At 34.4% G+C, this 24,540-nt stretch overlaps 1 protein-coding gene across 6 annotated transcripts in view; it reads right to left on the reverse strand.

Moving 5' to 3' along the window:
* The window catches only part of LOC132544484 (CREB-regulated transcription coactivator 1-like), a 43,428-nt gene extending 23,280 nt beyond the window's left edge, over positions 1–20,148 (reverse strand). For 5 of the 6 annotated variants that reach the window (XM_060208089.1, XM_060208088.1, XM_060208085.1 and 2 more), the window contains exons 1-5: positions 20,038–20,148; positions 19,804–19,929; positions 19,517–19,648; positions 16,214–16,275; positions 9,486–9,521 (exon numbers count right to left, since the gene is read on the reverse strand). In XM_060208089.1, the coding sequence (XP_060064072.1) occupies positions 9,486–9,521; positions 16,214–16,275; positions 19,517–19,648; positions 19,804–19,929; positions 20,038–20,148 (467 nt within the window). The remainder of the gene's footprint in view (positions 1–9,485; positions 9,522–16,213; positions 16,276–19,516; positions 19,649–19,803; positions 19,930–20,037) is intronic. The other variant, XM_060208087.1, reaches the window with a different exon arrangement.
* Positions 20,149–24,540: the final 4,392 nt, after the last annotated feature.

Here is a 24,540-nt window from a genome sequence, read left to right on the forward strand (position 1 = left end):
CCAGGTCTATACATGACATAAGGCAACTGTTGTAATCCAGGTCTACACATGACATAAGGCAACTGTTATTAACAAGGTCTACACATGACATTAGGCAACTGTTATTACCAAGGTCTACACATGACATAAGGCAACTGTTATTACCAAGGTCTACACATGACATAAGGCAACTGTTATTACCAAGGTCTACACATGACATAAGGCAACTGTTATTACCAAGGTCTACACATGACATAAGGCAAGTGTTATTACCCAGGTCTACATATGACATAAGGCAACTGTTATAATCCAGGTCTATACATTACATAAGACAACTGTTATTACCAAGGTCTACACATGACATAAGGCAAGTGTTATTACCCAGGTCTACACATGACATAAGGCAACTGTTATAATCCAGGTCTATACATGACATAAGGCAACTGTTATAATCCAGGTCTACACATGACATAAGGCAACTGTTATTACCAAGGTCTACACATGACATAAGGCAACTGTTATTACCAAGGTCTACACATGACATAAGGCAACTGTTATTACCAAGGTCTACATATGACATAAGGCAACTGTTATTACCAAGGTCTACACATGACATAAGGCAACTGTTATTACCAAGATCTACACATGACATAAGGCAACTGTTATTACCAAGGTCAACACATGACATAAGGCAACTGTTATAATCCAGGTCTATACATGACATAAGGCAACTGTTATTACCAAGGTCTATACATGACATAAGACAACTGTTATAATCCAGGTCTACACATGACATAAGGCAACTGTTATTACCAAGGTCTACACATGACATAAGGCAACTGTTATAATCCAGGTCTATACATGACATAAGACAACTGTTATAATCCAGGTCTGCACATGACATAAGGCAACTGTTATTACCCAGGTCTACACATGACATAAGGCAACTGTTATTATCAAGGTCTTCACATGACATAAGGCAACTGTTATCACCCAGGTCTACACATGACATAAGGCAACTGTTATTACCCAGGTCTACACATGACATAAGGCAACTGTTATTATCAAGGTCTTCACATGACATAAGGCAACTGTTATCACCCAGGTCTACACATGACATAAGGCAACTGTTATTACCAAGGTCTACACATGACATAAGGCAACTGTTATTACCAAGGTCTACACATGACATAAGTCAACTGTTATTATCAAGGTCTTCACATGACATAAGTCAACTGTTATTACCCAGGTCTACACATGACATAAGACAACTGTTATTATCAAGGTCTTCACATGGCATAAGGCAACTGTTATAATCCAGGTCTATACATGACATAGGCAACTGTTATTACCAAGGTCTACACATGACATAAGACAACTGTTATTACCCAGGTCTATACATGACATAAGGCAACTGTTATAATCCAGGTCTACACATGACATAAGACAACTGTTATTACCAAGGTCTACACATGACATAAGGCAACTGTTATAATCCAGGTCTATACATTACATAAGGCAACTGTTATAATCCAGGTCTATACATGACATAGGCAACTGTTATTACCAAGGTCTACACATGACATAAGGCAACTGTTATTACCCAGGTCTATACATGACATAAGGCAACTGTTATAATCCAGGTCTATACATGACATAAGGCAACTGTTATAATCCAGGTCTACACATGACATAAGACAACTGTTATTACCAAGGTCTACACATGACATAAGGCAACTGTTACAATCCAGGTCTATACATGACATAAGGCAACTGTTATTACCAAGGTCTACACATAGGGGACTAAGTAAATATTATTAAGGTCCACACAAAGGCTAGTGTAAATATTATTATTTCTGTCTACAAAAGGGTAACAGTAAAGGTGATCTAGGTATACACAGTATGTTGAGTAAATATTATTTTGGTCTACAAAAGGGAAAGAGGTAATGCTGTCATCTAGATTAACATGAAGGTCATCTGACATTATTGGCAGTTTTTACAGCCAGAGCATCATAATTTCTATCCTATTAGACATAAGGATCATTTATATTGTTCTAAACATGATGACATTCACATTTTAGATATTGATCACGTTGTTAAAAAATGATGACACTGACATTTTATATATTTATCAGTTTGTTCTAGACACGATGACATTGACATTTAAGACATTTTTTTCAGAAATTATGAAAATAACATTTTAAATATTGATTGCTTTAAATTTGTGTAATTATGATATTGACATTTCTGATATTAGCAAATGATCTTAATGTACCTGGTAAAATTGTAAATTAACAATTTAACACAGCATAATTTATAACGTCTCATGGGCAAGTTGAGAAAACAATTGAAAAAGGAATTGTTAAAACTGTCTGTACTGTGCACACCATAATAGAGACACAATATTACACCGAACCCTCGCCTTTTATTCCTGCAGGCTCTATATAGATTAGCTTTGATGTTTTCGGCACCATCTTCTAACACTCACGTATTGATGTTTCTTTATATAGACATGGCTGCTGAGTGAATCAAATTACCTCCCACCCCTCAATAATCAATCTGGCTTTTGTGATTGCCTCCCTCCATTGCTGCCTCCAGCACCATCAGTGATGTAACATAACCATTGGATTTTATTTAGAACATAAGCAGGAAAAGTCGTCAATTATTAACAGCATGCCTGTTCTGAGGAAGGACACACAGACAAAACTGCACAGCACTGAACCTAGCAACTAACATCACAAACTAGATGAGACATTACCGATTGGCTTGGTCTTCCAGACTTTGCTATCTCTTCAATTCTAAGACCTCTTTTTTTATCAATATCAGTAGCTACATATAGTAACCCTTCAGCATACACAACACAGGTTCTTTTACAGCTAAGACTGTCTTGGTTTTGGAACCATAATCATTACAAATAAATTTCTTTGAAAATAGACAAGAGGCCTATCAGCCATGGCAGTCAAATGAGATAACCAACATTGAATATAAAGGTTAAAGGACAGTTATCAAGTGTAATGAAACAGAAATTGTGGCACTAAATATAGTAAGCACGTATCATTACATGCATACCATCAAAACTGTCATCCTATACTGATCATTCTTATAACTCTATGCTCAAAAATGCAATTTTTCTATGATAATTAAAGTAAAAAAAAACAAACCTCCCCAGGAAGAAATATGACTCATTTTGGTATTTAAAGCACCTTCCATTCATGAAAGGTGTTTGTATCTGCATCTTGAGAAGAAGATTTTTGAAATCAGTCAATTTGACCCCTATTGGACCCGTCCCTCAGGCCTCTGTAGGATGAAGATGTATAATTCATAACTTTCATTCATCTTACACCAGGGAAGGTTTATGCAAAATTTCATTGAAATTGGATAAGGGTTTTTTGAGAAGAAGTCGAAAGTTTAAATTGTTTACAGACACATAACACCAGATGAAGGGTATTAGCATAGGTCATCATGAGACTTTGGTGACCTAAGGTAACCTAAAAATACCCAGAAGTCATGAATGCCTTGTTAATATGCATATTATACTATCATTGTTATATGAATTTGTAGGAGGGTTAAAAGTGTGACCTTTGATCATTTTACATTGAGCAATAACCACCTTCTTAGATAGATGTAGAACTTAATGCTATAATATGGGATATATATGAATCAAATCTATTGAGAGGTTCTCAAGATATGATATTGATAAGGAAATTGATGGGAGGACAGACAAGGGTAATCATATATGCCCCCTCCCCATCCTCATAAAATGGTTAAAGCATGAAAAAGTAACAACTCCTGAGTGTCAATAAAAACATGAGGACTGATCTATTGCAAAAATCTAGAGCCCTTTTTATTTCTGTTTCAATTAATTGTGAATCTTTTTCAGAACAGGTAACAATGTTACAGTTTTAAAAAAAAGTATGGCTGTACTGTAACTGTACTACCACATAAATGTTGTTGAATCTGTATTAGTTAAAAGATTTATGCAAGGCAATAGTTACTGTTAAGATCATCATTTTCATGTAAGCATTTTTTTCAAGATTTTCAAGAATTTAGTAAAATTTTTAAAAACAGATATCTTGAGACTAGAATCAAGTGTACATAGACCATACACAGTTTCATAACTTGTGTGATGTTTTCTTTTTGCCTTCAGCTTTTGATAATCATAAAATGATTGTACATGGGACATACAAGTGAAAAACACATTTCAAGAAATAAGAAATAAGATACAGTACAGCCAAACAATAAATGATAACAGCACATACAGCTGTTTCATCCTTAGAGGAATTGTCCATGATGCTAAGGGTCTAAATTTTGAAGCCTAGGAGGTGAGTGAGGAAACCGAAATTGATTGAAAGAGATGTCTAAATCTCTATCGGGAGGTACATCAGACCCATAATTAAATACATTCAATACTTTCCATATATCATTTCAAAAGAACTTCAAATACATGTGTATATTCTGAAGTGTGCCACTAATTGAATGAAGCATTAGAGTTGTTGCACTACAAAAAGCCATTCCCTTACAGCAATAGAAAAATTTCTCATCCTCCTTCTATTCATACTATTAAATAGGTATATTTTCAGGAGTACAGTATATAGTCATTCAAAGTACAGAGTGAAAAATGATGTTTTCTGTACCATTCTGCATTATAAACAAGTTAAATCTGAGAAAATAAGAATGAACAGCTGTGCCGGAACTGAAAACAATGCACACATATAATAATGTATTTTAAAGCAGAATACAATATACTTGATAGTTAGTCACTTCACCGTGCAATCATGTTGAAACCTTCAATAGAAAACACTGTAATATGAATACATTTGGTATAGGATCCCCATCACATCTGTTTAACATGCAGTTTAGTCAAGAGCAAATGTCCATGCCTTTGTAATCATGAATGAGCTGCAAATCATGAATAGATCCATCTTCACCGCTTTCATGTATAATCTCAAAAGCAATAGCTAATTGGCCATTTTCCCTCCACAACAAATGCTGACACCTTGAACCTAACTTCATGCTCACTGACATTATCCTAGTGTTTTGTGGGACTCCACACCTGGTTTTACTATGGTCCTCTTAATTGTTATACCTATAACCATGTTATACTACAGCTAGTATCAATCTCATTCTAGGTAAACCAAAAACCAGCTTACTGACATGCTGTCTTCATTCACACACCTGCAGATGTGTCACAACTGTTCATCAAATATTTCAATAGGACCTGTTTATATTTATTACACACCTGTAGATATGTATATCTCACTTGTCACCTGCATATATATAGCTGTACATAAAATAGGTCAAACTTTCATGTACATGCCATATATAGATACAAGTCTTACTAAATTGCTTTTAGACATTTTACAATATACCTATTCAGCTATTTTAGATGTAATACATGTAATTCAATATCTTATGTAAGCCATACCTGTGTGTATAGCCAGTTATATGTAGAAGTCTACTATAACATACCTGTATATAATTAAACATACCTGTATATACATAGACATACCTATATATAACTAAACCTAACTGTATATAACTAAACATACCTGTATATAACTAGACATACCTGTATATAATTAAACATACCTGTATATAATTAAACATACCTGTATATACATAGACATACCTATATATAACTAAACATACCTGTATATAACTAAACATACCGGTATAAATAGACAGACCTGTATATAACTAAACATACCTGTATATAAATAGACATACCTGTATATTACTGAAAATTCCTGTGTGAGTGGGTTTCATACATGCTGATCACACTGTTGGTATATCTAATACATCTTATCAATGAAGCTACAATTTTATGCATAATTTGTAGCTAATATCATTTGAAACTTGCATATGTCACACCTGCATAAATAGCGATATCATACCTCTGTGGGTCACTCTTAGTACGTAATTAATAATACACACAGTACACATCATATCCTATATGTAGCTACACATCTGTACAGCTACATGTCTAAAGATAAAATTTCAAATATTCAACAACACACTGCCATTGACATATGATTATCAATAAGACACACCACACCCTTCCAATGCATCAAATCTCCCAGGAAGGATTCTGCCAATATAAGTTAAAAGCCTACGGAAATTCTGACCAGGAAGATTAGGACAAATATACTTTGTAACTGTCAAAACAATTCCCTCTTTCCTTACCAATATATGGATATCATTAATGTCAAAAACAAAGTACACTTTATAAATTAGAAGTAAACTTGAAAGCTTAATACTCCAAACCGACAATGGATGGGACATGAATATTTGGTCGGTTTAGGGAGGCTTTGGTTTGTAGAAGTGAAGCAAGTTGACCGATCTAGACTTGGATAGAGGTGATAACTTTTGATAAGGATCACTTTGGGGAATTTGCACTGTATTTATCCCTGAATACAGGCAAAATACAATTTCCAAGATTTTAATTCACTGTAAAAAAGTCTGCCAGTTATATAATTTTATAGCATATCACATGAATATAGCAAAATCAAATCACCCACGACCATTAACCTAACTGTAGAGTATGTTTAAAAGCAGACAATTGGAATAACTGATAATATTAATTATTTCTAAATAAACAGGCAGGTGAAAAGTTGTGTACTAAGTGAAAGCTAATAACTTATGTTGGCAGTATCCTATTGTCCACTACAGTTAGTATCCAGTACACGGTCGGACTACAAACACACCATTTCAATCAATCATGCTTTCAGACACAAGTACTGGTCAGCCAGCTTACAGACAGGACACTGATATCCATATCTAGTCAATATATATAATAAATACTGTTTGCATATCTCTGAATCAGTTCAAGCATACATTTTAGCAATGACATCTTCCTTCTATTTTGAAAAATTTTTAAAAAACAAAAGGCACAAGGGACCTGATTTGTTCATCTGTATTTCATTGTTCCTTTGTCAAAACAAAGGTTGAATACTCACTCTAATGTATACTTTCATTTCTTTTTTAGTTTGATAAGTCAATGACATGTCCCAATATCAGACTATACATCCTTTTACTGATTATGTGAACACGATATGAGAGTGCCAAATGATCAAATTTGATGCAGTACAATCATAAATGCCACACTACTGACATTACGAAGAAGATTCCACAGACGGACAGATTAATATCTAATTATATACTTATACACATATATACCTTATCCTAACACTAATCTGGACTCTGTATCACTGGTCAGAATATCACAGCATGTTAAATACTAGCTTTTGACAACACTTACAGCTATAAGGCTTTACAGTTAACATAATGTAATACTAACCTCTCACATCACCATATTAACAATTACCAGGCCTAGGTAGAGGTGATAATCTAAGCAGATATAGCAGATCTAAAGGTCACTATGCTGGGATGTTGCAGCATGTTCAAACATATATGCTGGTAGAAGGTTGACACAGAATATTGATATCAAGCTCAAGATCATAAAATTTCCAACATTTCTGCAAAATTTCTTATAAAGCTACTTAAAATGTGCCTTTTCAGTACTGAGAAGCTACACATGTTCATTTATAAGATTTGAAAATAAATGTCCAACCAATTTATCTTAAAACTGTGTTTTACATGATTCTTTCTGAGTGTATGCACAAATCAGACAAGGAACCAAACTGAACCTTCTGATTAAGACATTAATACTGTCTCAGATGAACAGGATTTGAATTTCATGGTGTTTTCATTATTTCTGAGGTTGGAAAAAATTGAAAAAAAAATGACAATTTTTCAAATTAAATTCAGTTTTCATTATAAGCCTGAATACTAATTAACTTTTTTTCTAAAAAAAATTCAGCCATCTACTTGCATTTAGTATTTCCATGTTCTGTAAACTTTTGGCAGGCTTCTCTTCAAATATAGGGAATGTTGCTGTAAGGGCCAGAAATTTTGGTCTTCAGCAGATTTCTCAACACAATGTGCACATCCTAATCTTTAAGCTTAGACTGAAACTGTTTTCTGCAGCAGATCTTGGTTAAATTTTGTTGGCACCTGATTGAGATTTCATGTATAAATCCTGCTCATGAAATCCACTTGTATATATTTAATCCATACCAATTATTAAATGTTTATCTTTCATCTGTAAATTTGTAGTTAAAGAGTAACCAACAACTTTGCAAAAATAAGACCCCTGAAAAATCATGTTTTTACAGTAAATGTTTTCATGGACTATATTAAAAAGTGATTATTGAACAGAAGATCTAAACACAATTATCAGCAAAGAAGTGTTAAGAATAACATGATATAACAGTAGTCGAGAATCCATACACATGTGTAGCTACTTCAGCTTGATGAAATGTGATATTTCAACTGCTGTATTTTTCCTGTAATAATCCTCCTTGCCGACATTTTTATTTATCATACTAGTTATGTGGTTGGCTTATTAACGAACAAAATATCAATGGTTATTAGTGAATGTGTTATTAAAGAGCAAGATATATTTGAGTAGAACGGTTCTATTATCTGATGGGCCCCAATAACTCATTCAGTTAAAGTGTTGGTCTCAGTAACTCAGGTGAACATCCAAGGTGCATAATTCCATGCTCCCTAACTGTAGCAGTTTCTGTTTCTGACAAAACTAAGAAATGGACCGGTCCATGCATCCATGATTGGCCTTCAAACAAGACAATTAACGCTAATTGCTATGGATGGCATGTGACAGGCTTCTCGTATGTTGCTCAGTGAGAAAGCCACCAACTGCTACAAGGAGACTACATCCCAAAATGACCCTGTCTGTTTACGGAGCAATAAAATCAGCAAAACCAATCATTACCAGACAAGGGATAGTTGTTGAATCATTATGGTATTACAATTATTCAACCTGATCTTCAAACTAATGACATCCTAGTACAAACTCTGTAAATTAACAGATGTTCTACATCTCAAAGTCATATTTATCCTCATCACTGCTCTTGGAAACAGTAACTACTTCTTTACGAAAAACACCTGCTTTATATAATGAAAGAAATTCAATAACATTTCTTTTACAAAATATTTATTGATTACTGTAGGCCATGATCGGAAATAAGTTTACAGATATTACTCAGTGCTGACATTTCTTTTAGACGGATTTCTGAAAAATCTATCAGAATTGCTATATATTTGTTACTTAAAAATCTGATTAAATTTCATCATATATCATAATCTCAAAGAACACATAGGGAAGTAACTGAAACAGGTCTATATTCTTACCATTGTCTTTTTGAATGTCCTGACAAGGAGAAGCTATTGCAAGGGTTACTATTTTTGAACAGACAAATCTATTTGCCAGAGGATTGACAATATACATAGAATGCTATCAGATGGACAGAAGACTGACAATGTGTCATGCATGCCTGCTGCATTCAAAGAGATATGCAAACAATATTTCCAGACAGTGGCTCAGACACCCCGAGCGTACTTTGGCTGATACAAGCAATACATAGGATTTTGGACGGGATTTTCACAGCGGCAGAAAATGCAGTAATGGAGAAAGAAAAACTCACCGAGATAGGTTAGGACCGTTAAGATGACGAAATAACCTGAAATGGGTACACTCCATAAAATGGATACCAAGTGATGAAAAACGTGCAAGGGCTCACACTGTTAACATGGAGGCAATGTGTGTACACAAACACATTTACAGACATTCATCATAAACATAAAAAGCTCAATGATTTTACTTTCATCTTCATCTTAACAGGACAATGGGATAGAGATTGAATTGCAAATCGCTTATTCTCTCTGAACTTGTTTTGTTCAATCAGAGATTTTCCCTAAAATCAGGATAATTATCGTTTTTCATCATTGCGAAGATTATATGTAATCACAGTCAGGAAAGTAAAATTGACCAATGGTCTTAGAACAGAGTATTGTAAAATCAGTGATGCTTTTTGTTCAGGGCATTTTTACTGTTCATAAAACGGATGATGAATCTTCACAACACAAACACTAACCAATCCAAGACACTCTACAAACCAAAAACTATATTCACTGCTCACTCCAGACACAATCCACAATACTCATTCTGACACAAGACACTCCCTCTCCACATCAATACTCAAAGCTAACACCAGACATTCTCTGTCTACAATACTCACTCTTACAAAAGACATTCCCTGTCTACATCAACACTCACTGCTCAAACAAAAAATTCACAATCTAGAAGTCTCTCTGCTCAAATGAAGCACTCTTCATCTTAAACACTGACTTTAATCACACAAAAAACTCCCCATCTCCAATGCTCATTATTCACACAAGAGACTCCCCATCTTCAACGCTCATTATTGACACAAGATACTCCCTATCGTCAACGCTCATTATTCACAAAAAGGAACTCCCCATCTTCAACATTCATTATTCACACCAAAAACTCCCCATCTTCAATGCACATTATTCACACAAAAAACTCCCCATCTTCAATGTTCATTATTCCCACAAGATACTCCCCATCTTCAATGCTCATTATTCACACAAAAAACTCCCCATCTTCAATGTTCATTATTCACACAAGGAATTCCCCATCTTCAATGCACACTATTCACACAAGAAACTCCCTGTCTACATTACTTGTCAACACTCGCTTCTCACACAAGACACATTTTCTGCAATCTCAAAAGTTTTCTAGGGACATTTTGCATTTGCCTTAATTCACAATGCTAATAAAAGATGCTCAATATTTAGACCAATGCTGTTTGTGTAGGTTATGCATTTACCGTATATCACAATGAATATATTTCACAATCTCATACATGATTGTCACTTCTTCTTACAGACAACACAAGCACAGACATTACACAACAAAACTGTAAACCAACAATTCTTACAGGAAATCAACTATATTTTTTGTTAGTTCTTGTAAGAAATATATTAAAAAGTATCTGTAGTAAGAAATAGTAAAATCCCTGATATCTTCGTATCTATAACTTCAATTTGTATTTTGCATTCATCCTCTATTATGTGTTCCCTCTATGATACATCCCCTCATAATAGTATCCACTTCTACAATATACCCACCCTTATAATATAACCCCATCCCCACCCATATAATATAACTTCATCCCCATCCCTATAATATAACCCCATCCCCACCCTTATAATAAAACCCCATCCCCACCCCTATAATATAACTTCATCCCCATCCCTTTAAAATAACCCCATCCCCACCCCTATAATATAACTTCATCCCCATCCCTATAATATAACCCCATCCCCACCCCTTTAATATAACCCCATCCCCACCCCTATAATATAACTTCATCCCCATCCCTTTAAAAAAACCCCATCCCACCCCTATAATATAACTTCATCCCCACCCCTATAATATAACCCCATCCCCACCCCTATAATATAACCCCATCCCCACCCCTATAATATAACCCCATCCCCACCCCTATAATATAACCCCATCCCCACCCCTCTATGATATACTCTCTCATATCATGTAACCCACTCCTACACTGTACCCACTCATTTCATGTACCCTGCTATGAGCTACTCTCTATACCATTCTCCCTCCAATAATTTCCCTTCTCCTATATTATCATCCCACCCCTATTAAAATGTACCCTCTATCTTTAAACCCTCTCCTTTATAATGATTTCCTGTATCATGAACCCTTACCTTCAAAGCACAATATACACCTTTCTCACATATGTACCAAACTATTATGTAACCCTCCATAATGTACCCATTGCCTACATCTATATCTAAACCTATATCTGTCTATAATGTACCCTTGCTTACATCTATATCTAACCTATATCTGCCTCTAATGTACCCTTGCTTACATCTATATCTAAACCTATATCTGCCTATAATATACCCTTGCTTACATCTATATCTAACATATATATGTCTCTAATGTACCCTTGCTTACATCTATATCTAAACCTATATCTGTCTATAATGTACCCTTGCTTACATCTATATCTAAACCTATATCTGCCTCTAATGTACCCTTGCTTACATCTATATCTAAACCTATATCTGCCTATAATATACCCTTGCTTACATCTATATCTAACATATATATGTCTCTAATGTACCCTTGCTTACATCTACATCTAAACCTATATCTGCCTCTAATGTACCCTTGCTTACATCTATATCTAAACCTATATCTGCCTATAATGTACCCTTGCTTACATCTATATCTAACATATATATGTCTCTAATGTACCCTTGCTTACATCTACATCTAAACCTATATCTGTCTATAATGTACCCTTGCTTACATCTATATCCAAACCTATATCTGCCTATAATGTACCCTTGCTTACATCTATATCTAAACCTATATCTGCCTCTAATGTACCCTTGCTTACATCTATATCTAACATATATATGTCTCTAATGTACCCTTGCTTACATCTATATCTAAACCTATATCTGCCTATAATGTACCCTTGCTTACATCTATATCTAACCTATATCTGCCTCTAATGTACCCTTGCTTACATCTATATCTAAACCTATATCTGCCTATAATGTACCCTTGCTTACATCTATATCTAAACCTATATCTGCCTCTAATGTACCCTTGCTTACATCTATATCTAAACTGTATCTGCCTATAATGTACATCTTTATAATGCTGTATATAATGCATATCTGTTTATGTTTCCTTTCTTTACTAAATGTTTACTTCCTGTTCATAACAGACATATGTATCAAATATGTGCAGATCTCTAAGCAACTTGTCTATTAATAATCTATTTTTTTGTCTGTCACAAGATGCAACAGCAGACAGGATCTGTCAAGATACTTTAGTATATCAAAAATCAGTGAATAAAAGACACACTCTGTTGCTGTTTTTTTTTTTTTTTTATCTCTTTAAGGATATGTCCTAACTTCTTTCATTAACATTATGTTGAAGATTTCTCAGTCAAATAGTTGGTTTACAGTCACAGGGTTTACAGTGCCCAGCAATTCTCCATGACAGGGTGAGCCCTGAGATCAAATCTCAACAACCAAATAAAATCAAGATAGCTTGAAAAAAAATACAATTGTAAACAACAAAACTTAAATTATAGAAGGAGCAGAGCAAGAATTCAGAGCTGAAAATAAAACAAAATTAATGTAAAACAACATGTGGATCGCCAACACAATCAGCTGATTGCAGATATTCTCAGGGTCAGTGAACTATTCATTACTTGCCACATTTTCAACCTCTTGTGTTTATTAACCTCAAGAATAACTAAACTAGATATCTTTATAACAACTTGACAACAAATTATCTAAAATTATCTCTATATATATACATTGTATATCAAAGATGATCTAATGATTGCTGCTGCAAAATCTTCTGATTAATTCAAATTCATTCACTTAATTTGGATCTTTGTGTCCTTGCATACATGCAGAGGTCATTACTTAATGAACACTTGGTAGCAATCAATACCAGCAATCAAGTCTTAACTTCTCATAATTTTCTGCTCTTCAGTTGATGATCTGAATATGAGATCTTATAAATTAAATCTAAGTTTAGTTTTGTTTGAAGAGGTATAAACTAAATCTATACACATGACAAACACTTTACTTCCAATATTCAGGCCAAGCCACAATAGAGCTAATTATGAATGCTAACAGAAATTTCATTTCAGACAATTCAGCTAATTTTTTTCCATCTATAAAATTTTCCAAATTAAGAATTCTTCCTACATCACTGGCGCTGATTCCCAACTGCAATTTTCATTCATGAAAAAAAAATCAAAATCTTACTGGTCTCAAGAAACCTGCAAAAATATTGAAAGCAGACAAAAGAAATTCACAACAATACAAAATAAAATGAACATGGGTAACACGAAGGCTGAGGCAACTTTAAAGGGGAACGTCTTCATGGAGAAATGATCATGATAGCACTGAGAATTATTAGATACACTACATGTCAGTCCAATTTCATTTCCTGAAAAGGACAGAAACTTACAACATACTAAAGTACAAATCATAAATAAAAAAAAAAAATTTTAAATCCCAATCTGACCAGATAAATTTAAAACACAAAAAAAGTATAAATGTTTCCTTTTTTACTTGTATACACAATTATGTATATTGACATTTTCCCACATTAAAGAATTTCACAATTCCACATGACCCTGGTCATGAGATGAAAAATCCTTCCAAATGTAAATATCCAAAATTTTCAATTTAAATATTTTGAACAGTGACAATGTCCCTATGATATTTTCTATTTCATTTGATTACCTAATACCTGAACTGAAATATTGCCAACTTAGTGACAAAAGTTGTTCGCCAATTGTAAATGGCCAAAAACAAATACTAAATTGATTCTGGAAATTAAATAGAGTCAGATTTACAATTATTTTACCTCAGTAGACGAGATCACAACAAAGCAATAGTAGCAATTTCCTTGGCAAAGTTGTCACCTAAAGCAACCATGTACATATGATGTTTTTACATGATTTTTTTTCTCATTTACTATGGTACATTTGAATTGATACTAGGACAAAAACAATTCAACTGATTCATGTGCAACTCATGTTCTCTCTCCTTTGAATGTGTTTTCTTAATTCTCAGGAAAAAACATGAATGATTGGTCCTGCCTTTTTCAAATATAATGTAAAAAAATCAAAATCAAATACAATTAGAAATTATGATAAAGAATAAAATCAGTCTTTAGCATAGGGAGTGAGGTCCACAATCTGTCCATTGCATGTTACTCTGAAAGGAATTTATAGGAGTCAAAATCCAGCCCAAAATGAATTTGATTCCAAACAAGTATCATATATAACATTTCCTAATGCAGAATAATCTAGAGTTATTTTATACCAGTAGTTTGATTACAATATAACATCTTTAATTTGAAATGAAGTAAGAAATTTTGGTAATTTGGATCAGCAACCGAAATGACTGCAGTCTCACCAAAGAAAGAGTAAATTCCATTTTGCAACAATATGTGTAAGACAGAAATTAAAAGCTACAATACATATGTAGATCTGGCCAACAAATGGAACTGAGGAACAAGAAACTGTCTATCCACTTGTCCTTATATGGAAACATGACTTGATTAATTGTTCACCTGCTCATGTAGTAGCTAGCAATGCAGCATCAGATGGAACAGTCTTACAATAATAAATATGGCTGACGGTCAAACAGGTTTAAAAGTTTTAAGTAATCTACTGGGGGAGTTGGCTTTCATTCTGCGATTTCTTGATTTCAGTTAGAGCAGCACCATAATTCCATTTCAATGTGACCAATTCATCTTTAAAGTTGTTGAAAAGAAATCTTACCTACTCTTTATAATATTCCATTTGACGATTCGGGATTTAAAGGACAATTTTGATGATTTATGACCATTCCATCCACCCATGCTATTGGTGTTCAACAGAACACAAAAAAGCTCTGTCTATATATATGTGCATTCCTTCACAACAGACACGAAAATAGTACCACTTTTTATCAATGATCACATACAATGACTCAAAAAAGGTAGTAGAAAACACTTAATTGTTTCAATTATAACCTACCTGGGTGACATGGTCATTTGATAAAACCTTTTTATTCTTTAATGTTTGGTGATAAGACTTTCAGTCAGTGATTTCAAAAGATTTTTTGTTCTAAACCATTTACTTTCAAGATTACAATTAACATGTAGAAATATTAGGGCTAACTGATTGAATATTTAATATTTCAATAAGCAGGTTGAGTAAAACATTTTAATCAATGGGTTCCCAATAATACAAATGGTATATCAAATATATTTTGATTGACATGAATTCATAAATTTATTCGTTTATAGAAGACATTCTTTGCTTAATAACTGTATGTATATACAGTTGAAGAATTCTGCACTGAACATGATGTAATGGTAACAGGCATCAATACTCAAGTCCCCACATGTATCCAACAAGCCTGTTATCAAACCTTAATTCATTGCAAGTGACCTCAAAGAAAATAAAAACACATGAGGAATGCTTGCAGATTCTGTAATACATTGCAATATTTTACTAGCAAAATGTCTGATAGGCCTGTTTACATAGAAAGTGTGAATTTTCAATCTTTAATTGGTATGATATTTAGATAAAGCTAACCTTTATATTAAGGCATTCATTTGTTCAAAGAGAAAATAGTAGGCTATAGTTGACTATTGACTATTAAAATATGTGTAAAACAGATACCACAAGACAAATTTTACATTCAAATATCAATCCTTAAAACGATGATCAGTCACACCTGAAATTAACATTTCATAGAGCCCAGCTATTATTTTTACCTGCGCCAGCTTGTATCCGGAGGAGGAGTGAGGAATGCTGAACCATATGGGGAACAGTCAGTCTGAAAGTACAAAGAAAACCAATATATCTATATAAAGCTTTAAAATTATTATGAATTGAAAATATATAGTTTTTCATTATGTTATGACTTACCTAAGCCCATATCATCCTTGTAAACCCTACAGATAAATTACTTATATAATTATCATCCTTGGAACAGAGAAGATATTTTTGACATAGCCTCTTTGAAGAAGCTTGTGGCTACCTAACTGAACAACTTGCATGACTGCGGAGGACTATCATATGCTTTGTTAAGTAATTATAACTTAGGTAAAGTGCTTCCTCAAAGAACACAGCCATGACAGTTAAAGATGACCTGGACAAGTTCCCTACAGAGTACTCTACGAACAATAGACTACTTGCAATTTACTGCAAAGCACAGAGAAGGAAAGAAAAGTAAAATAGATCATTAAAATATTTCAAATCAGCTTAAGATTAATGTTTGGATTACCATTCAAATTTTCATGTATTGTAACATTTAATCAAAAGTTAATTTGGAACAGATTTGGTTACATTTACTAGATATTTAATAGCTTAAAATGTCACCCCTTGTTAATGTATCCATAGAATAAGCATGCGAGATTGCCGCCATCATTTAAGTGGAACGACAAAGCTCCTTATATGTACTTGTCATTTCAGTCAGAGCTTATACTGACAACTACTTTTATTTGAATTTTAAAGAGGTCTGAATATGGAAAGGGCTATAAAACTGAACTATACCGATGTCAATGAAATTAGTGATTAAAAGTTGATGCATCAACAAGGATACCCATTAATCAAGTGAATAGTCATGCCGTCTCCGACTCATTACAAGAAACGTTCCTGTAAGAAATTTTGTGTTTAGTGTTTCCTTGTCACTTTTGTCCAATATCGAAGTTCTTACCTAAGCATGTTTTACAGGACAACATGACAGCAGAAATAAATTCAATGCTTAAATTGTTAAAACGCTTGTATCTATCTTGCAATAAACCTAAATAGCCAATCAAATACTTTCTACAATTAAAGTTTAGATGATAAGCCTATTATCTATTTATTTAGTAAGTTCCTAAACAGCTATATTTGTGGGCTTATTACCAAGAATAAGCTCATTTCTAGATAGAAATGCAGAAGTATCTGGGAACCAATAAGAAACCCTTGACTCTGACTAAAACATGATGAAAGAACATATTTCTAGTTAGTGTCTTAACGATAGGTCAACTTATTGATGTATTGGGATATCTTTCCTCTTGATAGCAACAGGTTGATAGTATATTTTCAAGTTGATAATTATTGCAATAGTTTGTTCAACTATTGATTGTTAAAGATAGTTTTACAACTAAACAAAAATGCTAATTGAAACCAAGACTTTTCATAGAGTTATTGCCAAACGACTGTAAACCTCTGTTTATTTATGACAGTGTCATTTGGCCCTCGATTGGGGAAGTGCTAAATACAAGAACAGCACAATCACCCACTTAGAACCAAAACAAAATTTAAGTAAGCATAAGCTGAGACAGTTTATAACTTGAATAAATGTTAAATCGTTATTGTTTCCAATATGATCTAATTAAATCTACACACCATAGGAGAGGAGGTGGTTACTTTGAACTCCTAGTCAATGTTTTAGACCTATCCTTGAAATTACCCATTTTGATAAACAACATGGAAGAGAGTAGTTGCATTTTCCAAATTATTCCCAATAAAAAGGCAAAAAACAGGTGTAGGGCAGCATTTTGATTTAATACATGAGAAATAATGACAGTGTCTCAAAACTGATCACAATTAAACTCTTCTTTGTGAAATGACAGGTACCTTCATTTGGTAAGTAGCTAAATAATCCTACCTTTACTATACCTATACTATATTTTATCGACACAACTCTGTCAATAATTTATGAAGTGTGTCAAAACCAAAACATCAAATCATTGTTGAATTAATTTATCACTTTAAAACATCAAACAAGTCGAAAATAATTGTACTAAATTTACTGTAAAGAGAGACTTATATCAAAATAATAGTTTTGAGTCCAGCTGTGTAAAAGATTCACAACAATATCACAGTAAATGCATGTTTGTGTTTGTGTTTGTGTATGAAATGAATAATCTGAAAATATAATTTAGTGTTAAAAATATTGTGCAACATACTTGATTGTATGTAAATTGTAAGTAACCTTTCCACTTTAGCATTTGCTAAATTGAGCATTCTGATTACTTAAATGGTAAATGACACTTTATTTCTAGATTAGAAAAAATATTTAAAAGGTAAAAATGTATCATGTTAGTATTGTAATAGTCACTTGACTATTGCAATAGTAGTTTCACAATCACGATACTATCATGATAGCGTTTTTAGCCTCAATAGTCACCCCTATTTTCTTGCAAACAACAATAGATGAAAGCCGAGGCTTTTGCCAGATAAGTGAGTAATTTGCATTATGACTGCATTATTAAACTTTCCAGTCAAGTTACACAGGAAAACTATATTTCAAAAGACAAATTCCATCACATGATCATGGCATCCTCAATTTGGGATGGAAGATAATTTTTCATTAATAAAGTATATCTGTTTTCGATAAGTTCAAATTTCTTTAATCAGAAGAAACCAAGTTCTAAATAATATTTTATGCGCCATTATGCAGGACTTTTTTATTCCTCAAATCTTCTTATTAGACTGCACTACTCTTGTTGAATTAATGTATCATCATGACGGCATCGTAAAGTGTTGGATGTTTTTAAGCCAAAATAAATAGCTTTCTGTTGAATCATTAAAATCATGTTAATGACCCTTCATAAAAGGGGTTTCTGACAAAACAGACATATTTCTTTCTTTCATTTAGAAACCTAATTCACCTCACTTTTTTCACAACTACATAACCTTTTCCCTATTCATAATCATTCTTTTGATAAGTACGAGCACCTCTCTGTTGAGACCATCCATGGTTCCTATATGGGGATATAAACATCTTTTATTAACATCCCTCAATACCAATGAACAGTTACCTTTATAATCAAGATGACTGCCCAGTGCTACCCTACTTTATAGGTATATCGGCAACATATTTTCCAATTTACATAGAAGTAGGTCAACAGGTCTACCAAGTACAGCAGCTGTGAACATGACCCAAATTTTGCCCGTGAGTATTTGTGAAATGTATTGGGAAAAGAGCATTTCTTGTCGACGGCATAAGATCCAGGTTTATAAAATTGCATTCAGTATGCAAATTATGGCATCTAGTGCTACTAACTTGAAAATGTATACCATACCCTTTGCTTGTCCATAGGGAAAGCACGTCTGTGTGGTCCGAGTTGTCTCCCCCTGTCCCGGTTGTGTAGTCTGTCAATTCCACGGTTGTGTATTAGCCCGCCTCGTATATCATCGAAGTGCTGAAGTGTCGTCTAAAAGAAGAGAACACATTTTCTCATCGATGGTTTTTCAAGCATTCAAAAATAGTTATATCTTGACAAAATGTCAATCAAAACAAGTCGAAATTGATGATGCACGACGCCATGTTATATTTCAGAGCGAGTCTACGTCGTAGCAGTCGACTTACCTGCAGGTCTACAGCCGAATTACCGGCCATCTGGTTAACGTTTGGCAGTGACCCTGCCCTGTATTGACCCATGATATTCTGCTGGGGCTGCAGGTGTTGATTTGGGGTAGCATAGCCGGGCGAACCCTGAAAGAGACGATATGTATGTCACCGTTTTGTACAAATTATCCCCAAACCTCGGTCTGCTATCCGCTAATTTCGACGGTTTACGATCAATCTTACAACAAAACTTACCCTAGTTGCAGCCGAGACATCCCTTATAATTGCCTCGAAAGCGGCGGTTTCCTCTGCTTGTTTTTGATTATGTAATGCTATCTTTTCACTGAACTTCCTTGGGTTAGCCATAATGGCAGAAAACGACAAGCTTGTTATGATTTTGGCATCGCAGGGGGTCCATCCCTCTCCTGACCAATCAAAATCGCCGCTCAAACACATGTGATCTGTTAATAGATGGCAGCACAAACAAGCACCTGCTCCAGGTTCACATCATATGAAATCGATAAATATGAATGTATCATTGTAAACGAACATTATGTTGAGGTACTGACATAATTGGAAATCTTGAAAAATAAGAAATAGAAACGAAAGCATCAGGATGTAAATATTCGACAACTTTAAGCAAACATTTCGCGGCTGTAGATCGGGTAATAAAATTAAAATGAGAGCTAACGACTTTTAAATGGCCCTTTTTACATGTTCTTCATGGTAACAGTCAGGGACGTATATGTAACACGCCCAAATGTCAATGAAGAAGTTATGGTACTCCTGTTTATATAGCATATTCAGCGACACACAACTGATACCGTCCAGTCGATTTTCTTACATATATCGAGTTTCCACGGGGATGTAACATTATATGAATGCGTATTATTTCCCCAGTTCCCCTGTAAGGGCAGCTTTGGCGAGCTCGTGGACATATGTTATTATTTTACGCCTCTGGGTAAGGTGCACTGAAAAAACAAGTTATGACTGATTTTTAAAAGTCTCTGAACATGAATTATCATGATAGATCTTTAAATTAAATTTCAACAGCTTGGATTTTGATATCTTAGACTATTTAAATTGCACAACGTTTTTAACACTTAAAAAATCTCGATTTCGATATTCGAAGTCCAATTCGACGATTAATTAGACTGACTGCGAGGACTTTGTTCATCAAGTTGTAGAAGATAAACTAGCACCGATTTTGGAGAGAAAACGGAAACATCAGAATGTAACTTGATCAATTATTGTAGAGACAATCGGTAAAATAATTTTGCAGGAGCCGAAAGGGAACAACAAAAGATAGCGGATATAGCAGAAAATGAACGACTTATCGGGTCATGAACCGTTCAATACTTATCGAGCATGAAGGCGGTGTTTAGAAACATTTGATTAGAACAGAGACGTATATATCATTATATCACGGACTTATATACAAGTCCGTGATTATATACGTCTCTAATTAGAAGTCGAATTTCCCTAAGTTTTCACCAGGAATGATTTAACAAAACATCAAAGGGCGAGCGAAAAGAAATTAAAAGATCGAGTATATATATGAATGAACCAGGAACGGTAAAACAGTTGACGGTTGCCTAGAATGTCCGCGGACCATCAAAGGAAAAACATTATCTGTGTAAAAACCAAATTACATCCCAGAATATCACTGTTGTCCGCTTATGGTCAAAATGGTCTTAGACGGAATTTTCCACAAAGCATTTGTCTACCAGAAATAATAATTACACAATGGACACTCGTAATGCATATCGGATATATTGCACTCGTCCGCACACGGATCCGTAAGGACGTGTTTGAAATGAGTATCAATCATCCTCCGCACAGGTTGCTTGATTACAAAGATTTAGAGGACGAGATGTACGACCGTTTTGATGCCTCTGTCACGGCAAGATTTGAAAAAGATACTTGATGGTTTTTTTTGAGGAGTGAATAATATTGGGATACATTTTCCCAATTGTCAGTATTGGAATAAGTTTATTTTGTTGCAATAATGAGGATTCATTTTCCCCGTTATACGTCTCCTCCGTTGTCAGTATTGTTACACATTTCCCCGTTGTCAGTATTGTTACACATTTCCTCTGTTGTCAGTATTGTTGCACATTTCCCCCGTTGTCAGTATTGTTACACATTTCCCCCGTTGTCAGTATTGTTACACATTTCCCCTGTTGTCAGTATTGTTACACATTTCCCCTGTTGTCAGTATTGTTACACATTTCATTCGTTGTCAGTATTGTTACACATTTCCCCTGTTGTCAGTATTGTTACACATTTCCCCTGTTGTCAGTATTGTTACACATTTCCCCTGTTGTCAGTATTGTTACACATTTCATTCGTTGTCAGTATTGTTACACATTTCCCCTGTTGTCAGTATTGTTACACATTTCATTCGTTGTCAGTATTGTTACACATTTCCCCTGTTGTCAGTATTGTTACACATTTCATTCGTTGTCAGTATTGTTACACATTTCCCCTGTTGTCAGTATTGTTACACATTTCATTCGTTGTCAGTATTGTTACACATTTCCCCTGTTGTCAGTATTGTTATACATTTCATTCGTTGTCAGTATTGTTACACATTTCCCCTGTTGTCAGTATTGTTACACATTTCATTCGTTGTCAGTATTGTTACACATTTCCCCTGTTGTCAGTATTGTTACACATTTCCCCTGTTGTCAGTATTGTTACACATTTCATTCGTTGTCAGTATTGTTACACATTTCCCCTGTTGTCAGTATTGTTACACATTTCATTCGTTGTCAGTATTGTTACACATTTCCCCTGTTGTCAGTATTGTTACACATTTCCCCCGTTGTCAGTATTGTTACACATTTCCCCTGTTGTCAGTATTGTTACACATTTCCCCCGTTGTCAGTATTGTTACACATTTTCCCCGTTGTCAGTATTGTTACACATTTCCCCCGTTGTCAGTATTGTTACACATTTCCTCCGTTGTCAGTATTGTTACACATTTCCCCTGTTGTCAGTATTGTTACACATTTCCCCCGTTGTCAGTATTGTTACACATTTCCCCTGTTGTCAGTATTGTTACACATTTCCCCTGTTGTCAGTATTGTTACACATTTCCCCCGTTGTCAGTATTGTTACACATTTCCCCCGTTGTCAGTATTGTTACACATTTTCCCCGTTGTCAGTATTGTTACACATTTCCCCTGTTGTCAGTACTGTTACACATTTCCACTGTTGTCAGTATTGTTACACATTTCCCCTGTTGTCAGTATTGTTACACATTCTCCCTATTGTCAGTGTTGTAACACATTTCCACTGTTGTCAATATTGTTTCAAATTCCCCTTGTTGTCAGTATTGTTACAAATTTCCCCTGTTGTCAGTATTGTTACACATTCTACTGTTGTCAGTATTGTTACACATTTCCCCTGTTGTCAGTATTGTTACACATTTCCCCTGTTGTCAGTATTGTTACACATTTCTCCTGTTGTCAGTATTGTTACACATTTCCCCTGTTGTCAGTATTGTTACACATTTCCCCCGTTGTCAGTATTTTTATACATTTCGCTTGTTGCAAGTATTATAAACGGAAAAGCATAAAGGCCTCGCAGAGAAAAAAAGGCTCTTTTTTCTCATGTCAATAACTCGAAATTTCGAGTAAGTATGTCGAACTATCGAGGGAGCAAGTTGAAAATTTCGAATTAGCATGTTGAAATTTCGAGTTGGTAAGTCGAAATGTCGAGTTATTTATTTTGTCTATTGTTTTCTCTCCTTGGCCCTAATGTTCTTTCGTAGCGAAGATTGGAAGACCTGTTAACTACATGAGTACAGTGGAAGAAGGACGAAACAGCCGTATGATGAAGTCAAATTCAGTATTTGACTATCTTATTCGAAATTTTGATAAAAGGTGTTATTCACCTGTGTGTCCTTTGTGCAGTTTTCGAGATTGTTGGTGATAGACACTGCTGATGGTTTGGAATACTCAAAGTTTGCCGTAACGGGTATGCCACTTTTTAATTCCTCAAACACTAAGTAGTGGTAATGTCCAGAATATATATATATAATTAACGTCCTTTAAAAATAATTCAATATTTAGATTTATGAAATTAATTGAATTTCGAGGTCAGTGCATCTGGTTTTGACATTTTTTTTGTCCAATTTGGATCCTGTTATAAGCCTCCCAAGTTTCAAAAATTAAGACCTTTAACATTGCTGGTGAGGTCTAGACTGACGACATGACAGCTGTATGATGAGGTTTAATCCATAACTTGGGTCCACTGTATCTAATTCCGATTTTGGAATTGGAATGTCCTATTCACTGGTTTGTCTGTTGTTTATTTCATCTCAAACTTCGCGGAATAACGATAGACAAACTGATAAGTTTCATTGCGAAATCTCAACCAAGTAACATTACATATAGTGACATCCTGGAACATTTTCTTCGGGTTGGTTATGTTTATAGGTTTTTATAACGCAAACAGTAGAAGAATGTGACGTTTTGATAACTACACGGTCACCTTCATCAGACAAATGACCAGTGTGGGTCGATTCCTACCGAACACCAGTACGCTCCACACTGGTCATTTGTCTAATGAAGGTGGTCGTGTAGTCATCGAAACGTCACTCTTACCTTCTACTGAATGTGTTATACAAAAACTTCTACTCTGTAGCGATATCTTGTATAGTTTTATGTAGAGCACCATTAAATAACAACTCGACTCGTCAGAAAAATGTTAAGAAAAGGTTTACACTAGAATTAGTGGTAAATAACGACA

The sequence above is a fragment of the Ylistrum balloti genome, unplaced genomic scaffold (genome assembly GCF_031769215.1).
Source record: "Ylistrum balloti isolate Yb309-2 unplaced genomic scaffold, AGI_CSIRO_Ybal_v1 Utg369800, whole genome shotgun sequence".
Lineage (NCBI taxonomy): Eukaryota > Metazoa > Mollusca > Bivalvia > Pectinida > Pectinidae > Ylistrum > Ylistrum balloti.